The sequence below is a fragment of the Cebus imitator genome, unplaced genomic scaffold (assembly GCF_001604975.1).
Source record: "Cebus imitator isolate Cc_AM_T3 unplaced genomic scaffold, Cebus_imitator-1.0 Scaffold45, whole genome shotgun sequence".
NCBI lineage: Eukaryota > Metazoa > Chordata > Mammalia > Primates > Cebidae > Cebus > Cebus imitator.
Genome location: NW_016107360.1, coordinates 6079081 through 6092787, shown reverse-complemented (window position 1 = coordinate 6092787; position 13707 = coordinate 6079081). Strand labels below are relative to the sequence as shown.

The following is a 13707-nucleotide window of genomic DNA, read 5'->3' as shown; positions in this document are numbered from 1 at the left end:
AATTTGGGGCTGCTGGAATAGGGTAAATGTATTTTGTATGTTAGGAGGACTTGAATTTTGGAGGTCCAGAGGGCAGATTGTTACAGGCTGAATTATGACTCCTCCAAAATACATCTGCTGAAGCCTCAACCCCTGATACCTCAGAATGTGATTGTATTTGGGGATAGGACGTATAAAAGAGATAATTCAGTTAAATGAGGCTTTTAGGGTAGGCCCTAATCATGTGACTGGTGTCTTTAGGAGAAGAGGAAATTTAGACACACGGGGAGACAGTGACCAAGAATGTGTACAAAGAGAAAAGGTTATGAGGTCACAGCAAGAGATGCCTATCAGCAAACCAAGGAGAGAGGCTGCAGGAGAAACAAAACCCCTCAGTATCTCCATCTTGAGCTTCTAGCCTCTAGAATTATGAGAATACATTTTTACTGCTTAAGCCACCTGGTCTTTGGTCTTTGTTATGGCAGCTCCAGGAAGTGAATGCACTGGGCTTTCTGTTATTTGGCACTGCTTGCCTCCTAATAAATGCCGCATGAATCACTGACATGCCATTCATACAGCACTTCCAAAATAGTAAGCCCCAAAATGAATCAGAATGACATGATCCTAAGGAATAAATAAAATAGGAAAACAGATTGAGGCAGAATAAGATGATCAAAGAATAACTGACTCTAAGGGAAATGTAGAAGAGCAATCTATGAAAACAAACAGTAAAGAGAGAGAGAAAGGTTCATTCGGATCATCAGCTGTCACATGACTTTGAAACACGTGAGTAGAGGAGATTAAACATCTTCCTTTGACTGCAGGAGGGTAAAAGAAGCGTTATATGTGAAAAGTGGTATCTAAGAAAATTACATTAAGGTCAGAAAGAATCACTGAACAGAAATATGCCTCCAATTTTTACAAACTCACAACATTTCTAGGAAAATATAAAGAACAATGTTATTGCAGAATTAAGTTGTAATATTGTTTTAAAAGAGGATGGAGAGATAAAACAGCTATCTCAGTAAGCATTCCTATAGCTGAGATTCCTCTCCCCCAATGATAGATATCATATGCTAAGCATATTAACATGATAATTTATTCACCAGGCAAGAAAGAAAAAAAGACTTTTTTTTAAGGGATCACATTAGCACACTGTCACTTGAATATTGCTGATATGGTTTGGATCTGTGACGCCACCAAATCTCATGTCGATTTGTAATCCAGAATGTTGGAGGCAGGGCCTGGTGGGGGGTGACTGGGTCATGGGGGTGGTTTCTCATAAATGGTTTAGCACTATCCGTCTTGGTACTGTTCTCATGATAGTGAGTTCGTTCTCATGAGATCTGGTCATTTAAAAGTGTGCAGCACCTTCCCCCTTGTTCTCTCTTGTTCCTGCTTTGGCCACGTGAACTGTCTGCTTCCCCTTCCCCTGGGATTGTGTTTCCTGAGGCCTCCCAGAAGCCCAGCAGATGCCAGCATCATGATTCCTGTGCAGCCTGTGGAATCATGAGCCAATTAAACCTCTTTTCCTGATGAATTACCCAGTTTCAGGTATTTCTGTATAACAATATGAAAATAGGCTAATACAATTGCTATGTTCCACACACCTACCTGCAGGGGCACATCTGGATCCATAGTAAATTTGGCGATTTTGTCAGCCCAGGGCAAGAATTTCTTAGTTTTGTGGTCCACATAATAATCAAAGATTGTTCCCTGGGATGGAAATTTCACTGCTTTCATCTCTTTTTGCCACCACCGGCTGAAGTGAGCCTGATAATTAGAAAGCTATGGAGAACAAAAGAAACCCTTAAGATAGACTCAAAGGTATTCAAAATGATTCAAAAAGAAACAAATTATAATAAGTAATACTGTCACAGAGGTAGAAACCTAAAATTGCCATATACCCATCAAGTACAAATTTTGTGAAATAACTAACTTAAAAAGCAAGGTAAAGTTAGGTGAATGCCAGATTACCTGTTGGTTATTTAATCTAATGACAGCATATCATGCAAATTCCTGTGCTAGGTAGTCACTATTGAACAGTGGTGCTCACTTCTACCAATGTTCACATTAATTTATGGGAAAATGGGGAAAATAAGAATGGAGTACTTTTTAAAAATTAGTAACATTATTTGATTTAAATGCTGTCCTTTAAATGTTGGCCCTTTCAGTGATAAAATGTTTTTTCCCTTATAAAATTATGGTGATAAATAGTTATTTTTTGAAATGCTCTTGCTTAGAAAACAACTGGGAACTCTATACCATTCCTACAAATCATTATTGAAACTCCGTTGATCTCTGGAATTCTAACTCTGGGAATCCCTGGCATGAGAGATGGAGGAATGGAGAAAGGCGTGGACTTGGTTTCCCACCACACCAAATCCAAGGGGTCCAACTGAAAACTTTGGGGACCAACTTTCATCCTCCAGAGAGATTTACAGCGGCAAGAAACAGGCTCTCCTTACTGGAAGGTGCTTGTTTTAATACGATTATAGATATAAGCCATTTACTGCTAGATTAGGGTTTGGGAAATAAAGAAAAAGACAACTGTGTATAACAACTAGAAAAAGCCCTCTATATCCATAGGATGACCTAGCCCAGGGATGCCCTTGTCCACAGGATGACCTGGCTCAGGTTCTCCTATATCCACAGGATGATCTGACCCACTGATTCCTATATCCACAGGATGACCTAGCCCAGTGTCTCCTATATCCAGAGGATACCTGGCCTAGTGAGTCCTATATTCGTAGGATGACCTGGCCCAGTTACTCCCATATCCACAGATGACCTGGCTCAATGCTTCCTATATTCATAGGATGACCTGGCTCAGTGCCTTTAATATTCACAGAAGACCTGGTTCAGTGACTCCAATAACCATGGCTTGATCTGACATGGTGAGTCTGGTGAACTCTTAAAAATACTGTGTCTGTCTATTGCTTTTGACAATCTCATTCTTATCTTTGACTTTTTTTTGTGATTTTTTTTCCCCAGAGAAGTTTTTAAAGGGCTTTTATTTTGATGTACCTATGTCACCAGATTATGGCCTATAAATTGGGCAGAGGGTAGTGGTGTTTGCAGGGAGAACTTTCTCTGCCATCTTCCAAACCAGCTGAGTGCATCCTTCTAACACCCTATGCATGAGTTATGAGTTTAGGTTCATTTAAATTATTTTCAGATTGGTGGCAGAAGACATTTCTTCGCCCCACAACATGATAGTACTTATATGACACCATTCTCTGTAGGCAGGCTGCATTTAACTTTCACTTTATATCAAACTTTGCTACACCTAACTACTACATAGGCAAAATGATTTTGGTGACAAATCTTTGATTCATTAGTTCATTCAACTGAAATGCATTTGTTCTAAACAAGGGAAGAAAACAGTCTCTCCTCTCAGAGTTTATGGGAAGAACACAGGAGGAACATGAGGATGTCTCATGCAGCTGAAGCTAAGTCAACATATGCAGAAATGAACAGTTGCCTTGAAAGTAAAGTCTGCTATAAGTGAGAATAACAGAGGCAACTCATTTTAATTGGAAGTTCAGGGAAGGCGTCTTTAAGTGCCACTTCAGGAAGAGACCAGCATGTACAAAGTTCCTGTGGTATGAAAGAACTTGGTGTGTTCAAGAAGCTGGGGTTGGGGGAGTGGGGGAGGGAATGGCAGAGGAAGAAACAGAGAGAGATAAGCAGGGCTAGATTTAGAGGCCTTGTAAATAGAATTAAAAATTTTGAAATGTTATCTTAAAGGCAATAAGGAACCTTTCAAGTGTATTCAACTCTGGAGCATGTCATGGGATTTAATGTACATTGCAAAAAATCACCGACTGCTGAGTGGATGATGAATTATCAGAGTAAACATATAAATAGAAAACACACTGAGAAGGCTACTTCAGAAGCCAAGTGAGAAATGATGGCAGTTAATGGGAATTCAGAGAAAGTTGATTTGAAACTCCGTTTTGGAGATTGGCTGCAATGACTTCAGTTGAGAATACAGGTCCTTAAGTCAGCCGGCTGCTGTTTGAACCTGGCTTAGTCATGGGTTAGCTTTGTGCCAGGAAGCAGATTAATATACCTTTCTAAGCTTTAGTTCCTTGTTTATAAAAGAAGAATAATTGTACCAATCCATATAGGGTTTTATTGTCTTTGAAGAATAAATGAAGTGCCCTATGATAAAGCTCTAAGCACATTCCCTGACACATATTAGGCACTCAATTGGTTAAGCTACCAAGTAGCTATCCTGAGAACATTTCTCATGTCTGTTTCATTCACACTGCCAACCTCATGGCCTTCTTTTGAATGCTCTGTAGTTAGAGCCCTTTTGAAAATATTAAACTGCTGCTGCTGCTGCTGCTCATGTTAACTACTAAAGAAAGGAAGGTGCCAGTGATATCCAGCTTGTGGCTTATATAACTAGGGAGAAGGCTGATACATTTGGAAATTGGAAAGGTTAAAGAGGATCAGCTGGGAGGGAGGTGAGGGATTATAAGAAGTGGGAAAATGTCCGCCTTCAACATCTCACCTCATTTTACAGTCCTAGAAAGGGAAAAAACTTGTGGTAAATATGGAAAGAAATACCTGGTGGAGGAAGAGAGTTGGCTTCTGTCTGCATGTGGCTTTCATAACAAGAAACCCAAACACATTGCAAAACGTGCTTCTCAGAAAGCCACCTGAAGTCCCTGACATGAACACTTGACTCTCGCTCACGCAGTACCAGCTGCTAATCTTTAGAAAACACTTGGAAATTACAGAAGGAATCTGGCTTCTGAAAATGGCTGAAATAAGATCTAGGAGGCTACGGGAGTGCCAAATATATTATAATAATAGGCATAAGTTATGGCAACCTAGTGGCAAGAAGCGGGACTGGCCAACGAATAATATCAACCATTTATTTTTGGATCTACAGTGAGCAAACCAACAGAAATATAGGTCACTCTTGGCTGTGATGCCTTCTAATGTAAATGCTCCATTTATATCTGGAAAGAATCAGGAAGCCTGGAAAATGTGTCCAACCTATTTTTAATGTAAAAATTCAGGGGTACCCATAGAAGGACCATGAGAGGCCCTGAGGTGCCATGGAAGGTGTGGCTTTTGGAGAAAGACACACTTGGGAGGGAATCCCGATGTTGCCATTTCCCATCAGTATGACTTCGGACAAGTTACTCTGCCCTCTGAGCTTTACTTGATTTGTGCAAAGAGGACATCTTGAAGAATCACAGTAAAGATCGCATGATAAAAACTACACATAGACGTGCATGGTGGCAATTCGATCAGCAAATTTCAAAGTTGAAAAATTCCCACTTTGCACTTTGGAAAGCCTAAGCAGTTCATGGGATCTGTGTGCTCGTGCAAATTTTTGTCTCATGTGTTTTCCCACAGGAACTCAAGCCACAAGAGGGCTATGCAAGCAATCTGTGCAGGCATGAATATTTCAGACCAGTGCAAAAGGAATTGGCCAGGGTTGACTATGGTTCACAAATGACTATACTGGGAATAGAGCATGAGGCCGGTTAGAAGTAAGAGGGACTGGAGACAGGGAGACCCATTTGAAGGTTATCATATGCTACAAACTGAATCGTGACCCTCCCCCTGCCCCACCCCCAAATCCATATTTTGACACCCACCCTCCAGTATGATGGTATTTGGTGGTGGGGCCTTGGGATACAATTAGATTTAGATGATGTCATGAAAACAGAGTCCTCATGATGAATTCATGTCTTCATAAGAAGAGAAACCAGTATTACTCTCTCTCTGTCACATGGGGACATGGTGGGAAAGTGGCCATGTAAAAGGTGAGAACAGAGTCCTTGCCGGAACTCAACCACACTGACACCATGAACCTGGACTTTTGGACCCCAGAACTGTGAGAAATAAATTTCTATTGCTTAAGTCACCCAATCTGTGATATTTTGTTATAGCCATCTGAGGACTAAGACACTATGACAGCCAGGGCAATCTAAAGATGATTTGCCCCTGAATTTAGGCTACAGGGATGGAGAAGAGGGAACAGAGTTGGCATCTATTTTACAGGTGAAACTGAGAGAGTCATAAGGAAGAGAGATATCTCCCACATTTTTAACTGGAGCTACAAGAAAGAATGCACCACTAAGCAAAAGAAAAGAAGGAAGAGCAGGGGCAAGCTGGAGTATGGGGCCCAAGAGGGGGTCTGTCTCAGGCACAATGAGTGGGGCTTCTTGTAGAAAAGCATGCTGGAGGTGAGGAAACATGAAACCTTAGATTCAGAAGACACAGCCAGGCTGGAGGGTATGGATTTGGCATTGTCAGCTGGGGTTAGAACCATCAGGGATGGTTCTCTGGGAATATCCAGACAATGCATGGGCTTAGGAGAGAACAGGGCATGCAGTACAAATCCATAATACAACAAAAAGATATGGATCACATATTTTAACCTCCCACCGACCCTGTCCCACACTAAACTGGAAACTGGTCCTGTAAACCATTTCTAAACATACCTGATCTTGTAGTAGGGTACCTCCAAAAGCCCAGATACAAGCAAACACAAAATAGACTTCATAAACTTCTTTTGGGCTGTCAGATGGTACATTTTCAGGAGTCAGCAAGCACTCCAAAAGAACACATATAGTCTAAAGAAAAAGAAATTGTCAAATAAGGTGACATTTAAAAAATAGTAGAGTAAGTTAAAGGACATTTTTCTAACTCCACTTTATCCTTGAAAGAGTATATAGCTTTTCCCAACTACGATTTGCTACATTGGGAGAGACAAAAACTACCACCTTGGGTGTCTAAATTAACAGGAGAAAACTTGTCACTTTCAACCAAAATGGTCTAGGTAACAGCAAACTATTTTTAAAAATAAAATTTTAAACAATTTAGTTAATAATCATGATACAAACCAAAATGACATATAAGCAAAAAAAAGGGTGTGTGTGTGTGGGGTGTGTGTGTGTGTGTGTGTGTGTGTGTATATATATATATCTCTATATCTATCTTGAGATATATATATATCTCTCTCTAGATAGATAGATATCTCTCTCTAGATATATATATATATATATATATATATATATATATATGATGGACAGACATTTATTTGACTATTTCCCTCTTGCTGGACATTTAGATAAGCCACTTTCCGTTAGTGCTTTGGCAGAATTTTCCCACCTTTTGTCATAAATTTAGAATGCTGGACGGGCAGCTTAAGCCTGTGGCAGTTTTTGGACACCAAACTAAATTTAACCTTGAAAGAAATGCTGTTCAGGAACTCAGGAACGTTCTTCATACTCTCCAGGTGAAATGGCAACATGCTCGGGGGTCCTAAGGAAGCTCGCCCATGCTGAGGGCAGTTGCATCAGCAATGAGGGGAAGGTGGCTGCTGCAGAGGCCTCCGCCATGTGAAATCATAACCAGTAATGAGCAGGTTTGGGGGCTGGCTCTCCAAAGCACAGAAACTGTTGTCGTTAATGAGCATTGCCACAGGTCCTAAAAACTCCAGACTCTTCCTCCAGTTTCTTCAGGCAACAATAGATTTTCATCTCTATTTCATACACAGCAATGCAAGCGATCACAAATCAGGTCAGGACTGTGTGTGTGTTTTTCCTTGCTTGCCACAAAAGATGGGGAAATACTTTTCATTTAAATTGTTGAGGACCTATTATATTTTTAAGACTTCTTTCTTGATTTCTATTATTTTGCATTGTGCCACATTTCCCAATTTGAAATACTCTTTTAATAGAATAAAACTCACCAATTTGCTGTTAAGAAAAACAGTGGAAAACTCTGAGGCTTTGTTACTTTTAGTAGAAGATGTGTTGCTCTAAGCAACTGTTGAAATCAAAACAAAAAAGTCTAAAGGGTCTCAATGTGAAGCTATCTGCTGAGATTAAGACACTAATAAGGTCATATGCTGCTTCTATTTTCTCCCACAGTACTTGAAAAACATTTTGAGTTCTGTGTCAGCACTTAAAAAAATCCTACTTGAATGCATAATCTGAAAGAGGTAATACACCTTCCCAAACTTAAAGAAATGTCATATATCAGAAAACAGGGTGCATTAATTTCTCAAGAGAGTCATTTCAGGTTGCTATCTTCTTATATTCATTTTGTTTCAAATATCCATACCTGCTAGTAACAAGAGAGAAATTACTCTATAAAACAACAGCCTAACAGGAACTAAAAAATTAAATGCCATTTCTGAATACTACAGAAGAAAGAAGTAGAGCAAAAGTCATATTAATTCCTACTGACCTATTTTCACACTGCTCTTGAATGGAAAAGTTCACACCACAGAGAGTCACACAAATACACAAGTCAACTTGAGAAAGAACACGATCATGCTTTTCTGCAAGTATTACACCAGAGGATGTCTAATTAGGCTAACTACATAATTAATTCATTATGAATAAATTCAGACCTGCTTTCAGAAATAAATTATACCTCAGATAATTACTGTTGAAGACTATCGTTTATTTAATTGGTGTGTGGATTATCCAAAAACCTGAACAGAATTTCTCTTCTTATTATGCTTGTGACTATTTCTAATTTAGCGTCAAATAAATTTGGTAACAGTCACTTAATGGTAACAAAGTACATAGAAAGCAATTTTGCTTCTATAGGCAAAAAGGGTGTGGGGGGTTTCTGATCATAAACCTTTTCGTGAAGTTTTTTACTTTTAAGGGCTAGATGGTTTTTATTCATGCTGAGATTAAGATCACAACCTTCATTTCTGTGGGCTGTGAATTATTTTCACTGGGTTCCATGACAACATATCATATGTACCCTTCACTCTTTCCAGCAGTCTCAAGATGAAGATCAGAAAAAAATATATCCCTGGGATATTATGAACTCTTCATCCAGACAGACACGCCTTCACAAATATTTTTTGGGAGGAGGAGATCTGTGAGTGGTGGCACCTAGATGTTAGATTTCAGAGGCTTTTTCTTACTCTCTGGCTGGCATCTTTAATTGCACAGATTTATTGTATTAAGAAAACATACTGGCCGGGTGCGGTGGCTCATGCCTGTAATCCCAGCACTTTGGGAGGCTGAGGAGGGCAGATCATGAGGTCAGGTGTTTCAGACCAGCCTAGCCAAAATAGTGAAACCCCATCTCTACTAAAAATATGAAAAAAAAAATAGCTGGGTGTGGTGATGGGCACCTGTAATCCCAGCTACTCGGGAGGCTGAGACGGGAGGATCGCTTGAACCTAGGAGACAGAGTTTGTAGTGAGGCAAGATGGTGCCACTGCACTCCAGCCTGAACGACAGTGCGAGACTCCATTTCAAAAAAGGAAAACATATTGAACCTTCTCTGGGAAAGTTATTTAGGAACCAGAAAAATAAGTGAGGCTATTGCAACTTTGTTCTTCTAATTCTGTGTTAAGACACTGGAAAGGAACACAGTGATTCAACAAACACCTATCTGGCACCTACAATGTGCTAAGAACTATCTGGGGATATTAAAAAAAAAAATCAGTGAAATATGGTTCCAACCTTCTTTCACAAGATTGTGAAAAGAATCAGAGCACAAACTTAAATGCTATCAGAATGTAACAGACTTTTACAAAAAGCTGCAGGGAACATGGTGGGTGAGGGCAGGAGGTTTGGAGCAATCGAACAGTTCTGGAAATCTTCTCATTTTCTTGGGCAAGCAAGAACTTCTGTTGTCTTGATCAACAAACAATACCACATCAGGACTGGAATGTTAAATGATATAACGGAAGACGAACCTGCAGCAGGCTACTCTCAGGAATTGAAGTGATGGTTTTAAAGCTTGTTCTCAGCTTATCCAAGCATGCGGGGACATATTTATCAAAAAGAATAGTCAAATTGGCCTTTTCTGATTGATGCCGCCTTCTGTCTATCCAACTGGCCACATACCTGAAAAGGAACACAGAAAAGCTTTTATTGAACACTAGGCTTGAAAAGCAGAATTTCACCAAGTCAAAAGCTTCCACCTTCAACGCAGCTTGGTGCAACACTTCAGGGACATGTTTAGTGAGTTCATTCTATTTCTCGAACTGAAAATATTTTAAAATGGCCTTTAAAAACTTGTTTTAATGGCCATTTTACCTTAATGAAAAGACTGTAAAAGAAACTCCTAATAGCACTTAGAAGCCAAACATAATGGAATATAAGTAGGCCATTACTGAGCATTTATGAGGAAGTGCAGTATGTCATTTCCTGAAGGGGTGAGACTATTCCCAGAGTGTAAGCCTTATTTATGAAAACAGCTTGCGATTTTTCATGATTAATCTTGGCATCAATTATTCAGTAATGAGAAATCAAGTTACAAATAAAAAGATGAAAATTCCATAGGGGCTATTTCAAAGTGCCTCCTTTTCCAATGGACTGAATGTAACTCCAACCTGATAGCTGATAACGAGTTTCGAATAGGTGGCTCTGATAGGTCATTTCATTCTTGGGTGTGTGTGTGTGTGTGTGTCTGTGTGTGTGTGTGTGTGTGTGTGTGTGTAATCGGAAACAAAATGTTATCAATTTGATACAACAAATATCCTTAATTATTAGTAAAATATCAGTAAAACAAAACATGACTTAGTAGCACCTATAGTAGTCTATAGGGCAAACATGTATTAGGTTAAACTAAAAATAAACCCTCAGAACGTTCTCATTAAGGATGAAGCCAGGGGAATAAATGCATTTAGCAATCAGCAGAGAAGCAGTATGACCACAGATCAATTTTAGTGACACCCTGCTTTAAACAAACGAGATTTTACATTTTGAGCATCAGAAGACATTAAGGCAAGATGATTGATTATCTGACAAAAGACTCCTTTTGCTTTTCGGAAGGCTTCACAATAGAGTTTATTAAATAGTCAATGTCACAACTCTGATTAATTTACAAAATGTCAACTGTCAAAACTTTTTCAGGTCCAAGAGAAATGGTTTTTCAGTGGAAGTCCAATTGCATAAGAGTAGCCTGATAATGTCTCTGTGTGGTGGTGATGGTGGGAACCACAGAACAATGGAAAGTAGGTGTCAGTGCCTGGGACAAAGGAATGACGGCCACTCTCCCAGTTACTGACTTTACCCCATATCAGCTGCCAGAGTGGAAAGTAGAATCTTTGTATCTAGAGTTTATCAAGAAGGGTCGAAAGAGAATTTCTCAGGGAAAGGAAAGTCTAAAGTGAGACTGCCTGGATATGCATCTCAGTCCCACCATTTTTAACTGTGTTACCTTGGGCAAGTTACTTAACCTCTCTGTGCTTCAATTTTCTCCTACATAAATAGAGATGATAATCATCTAAACTTCCTGGGGTGGTTGTGAGGATTGTGTAAGTTTGCATGTGCAAAGTGCTTACATTAGTATCTGACAAATAAATTCTCAATATAACATTACTCATTAGTAGGGTTGGTGGCATTGGGAGACTCAGGTTCAGATCATGATTCCATCTCCCTTTCTATCGTCTAAAGGCAGTGGTGTTCTGTTGGGCATAAGAGCTGGCATCCTGGGCTCTGATGGATATAACAAACCCACACTCACTTCCCAACAAAGTTTCTTCCAGGGCTCTGTGGAAGCAGAAAGCCATTGCAAGGGTAACTAGAAGCAGTAACTTCAAAAAATAGCCCAGAAGGAAAAAGTGAGCTTTGCACTTCATGTGTAAATAATAGCAACTTCACTGAGTCACAGCAGCAGCAGCAGCTAAAGTCTCAGAGAAAGTCTACCAAGCCCACTAGCAAATGGTGCTACTGCACACATTACTTCGAATAGTGGGAGTTGCCCCAGAAAAAAGTCAGTCCAGCCAAACCGAGATGTGTTAAGAGTTGATTCTACTTGAGAAAAAAAGAGGGGGCAGACAAATCACCTCTACTAGGGATCAATCATACCACACAGCATAGGATCGAGAGTAAAAATGGCTATGTCGCTGAATATGGACAGTTAAAAAATTTATGTAGAAATTATTGCTAAACTTTCATCATTTGGGAATAAAACAGACATTAAATTTAGAAGGAGAAACTGTTACCTTCAGCAAACACTGAAGCTTAGAGCTGCATTTGTGTGCAATTGTTACAACACTGCTTCACAAAAAAATATGATTTCTCAAAGATGCAACAGATGTGAACATGACTACTATTCTATCACATTCAATTGAAAATGGCATACTAAAATGGCATATGTTTTCCTCGAAAGATCACAGAAAAAAGTCGCTCACACTGGTGCGCACCTCAGGAAATGGCTACAGTGGAATGCCCCAATGTATCATCTTAATTCCAATACATAGGTCATTAACAAAGAATTTTGGCTTTTCAGAATTTGCACGAGTCCTCCTATCAGCAGCTCAGTTGTTCTTCCCTCCTCCAGAACTGCTCCAGGTTTATCAAGTGAAGTCTAAACCCTGTGGTTTTGAAACTTTCTAGTACAGCCAAAGTTTTCAGACCTCTGAAAACTTTCTATTTATGACTCAATCCTCTGGGACTGAAACCTGTTGCATAGGATAGAAGGAATTGAAGAGACTGTAAGTCTACCTTCAGAGGACGCTTGAAGGCCTCTTTCGCCATGGCCTGGAAAAACGGCAGTCATTAGCAGTACATGCTGACTAGCAGTGTATACCAATTGTTTCCGAAGTCGCATGTTTATAAGTATATACAGTATCCAAAGATGAGACAGCGGGATTGTAGGGACATAAGATAGTAAGTTCATTTGATTCAGGTTCAACTATTAGTGATGCAAAGCCAGAACAGTATTTTATAAGTTCCAAGTAATAGAAGAAAGAGTATGATATAAAGCTTTGGCTCCGAAGAGTCATCTAACAGTATCTACTCTTTAGTAATCAGACTTAGCGATGAAGTGTCTTAATGCCTCCGACTTACTTTCATGTATTTCAGCAAAAATGAATAAAAGTAGAAAATGTGCCTGTATGCCAGGGAAAGAGAGGGGGAGAAAGTAAATGTAGTAAAATGGTAACAATTAGTGACTGCAGGAAAAGCATCTCAGGCTGCACATGGTACTACCTTTCCAACTTTTCTATAGTTTTCAACTTTATTTCCAAGTTGTGACTCAAACAAAACGTTGACACTTAAGAGTTTCACTTGGAAAAGTTAATAATTATATCTATCTCAGAAGGTAACTGAGTATTAAATTAATTAATAACTATAAAGCTATCTCTTTGTTAATATAATGACATTAAAGATGTTAAAGAATCCAATAACTATGGAGTGGAAAAAATATGCCTTTCTCTAAAATAGCCATTTTGTGGCTTACTGGAAGTTTATTGCAATGGGAAGTGAAAATATAAAAATACCTTTTAGAGAAGATTTACATTGTTTTTGGAAAATGATCTGGATGAATTCTTTGGTCACACATACAAAAAGTAATACCTACACATTAATTCTGGATAAAACAAAAACCTCCAAAAGTAAAATCTAATGGTGAAGACAGAGTTAACTCTCTTAGGAATGTAAGTTGGGTGTCTCTCTAGCTAACCTGTGACCTTTGATGTATTGCATGAAAATCCTTCTTGAAATAGGGATTTGGACCAAGCTTTTGTTAGCACAAATCTCCATGGACCAGGACTCAGACTGAATTACATATGCCTTGGGAGCTGTGAGGTTCCTTACTGAAATCAGAGCACACTCAGGAGGGGTAAGGGATCTCATGAAAGAAATAAATGGCTAGCCAGCTTTCCCAACACCATTTATTGAACAGGGAATCCTTTCCCCATTGCTTGTTTTTGTCTGGTTTGTCAAAGATCAGATGGTTGTAGATATGTTGTGTTGCCTCCGAGACCTC

General features: G+C 39.3%; 1 protein-coding gene across 1 annotated transcript in view; it reads right to left on the bottom strand.

Annotated features, from left to right (window-relative positions):
* Positions 1–13707, bottom strand: part of DNAH11 (dynein axonemal heavy chain 11) — a 403839-nt gene that overhangs the window by 174086 nt on the left and 216046 nt on the right. Inside the window, exons 43-45 of the mRNA XM_017526963.2 lie at positions 9686–9836; positions 6453–6584; positions 1594–1767 (exon numbers count right to left, since the gene is read on the bottom strand). Coding sequence (XP_017382452.1) covers positions 1594–1767; positions 6453–6584; positions 9686–9836 — 457 coding nt within the window. The remainder of the gene's footprint in view (positions 1–1593; positions 1768–6452; positions 6585–9685; positions 9837–13707) is intronic.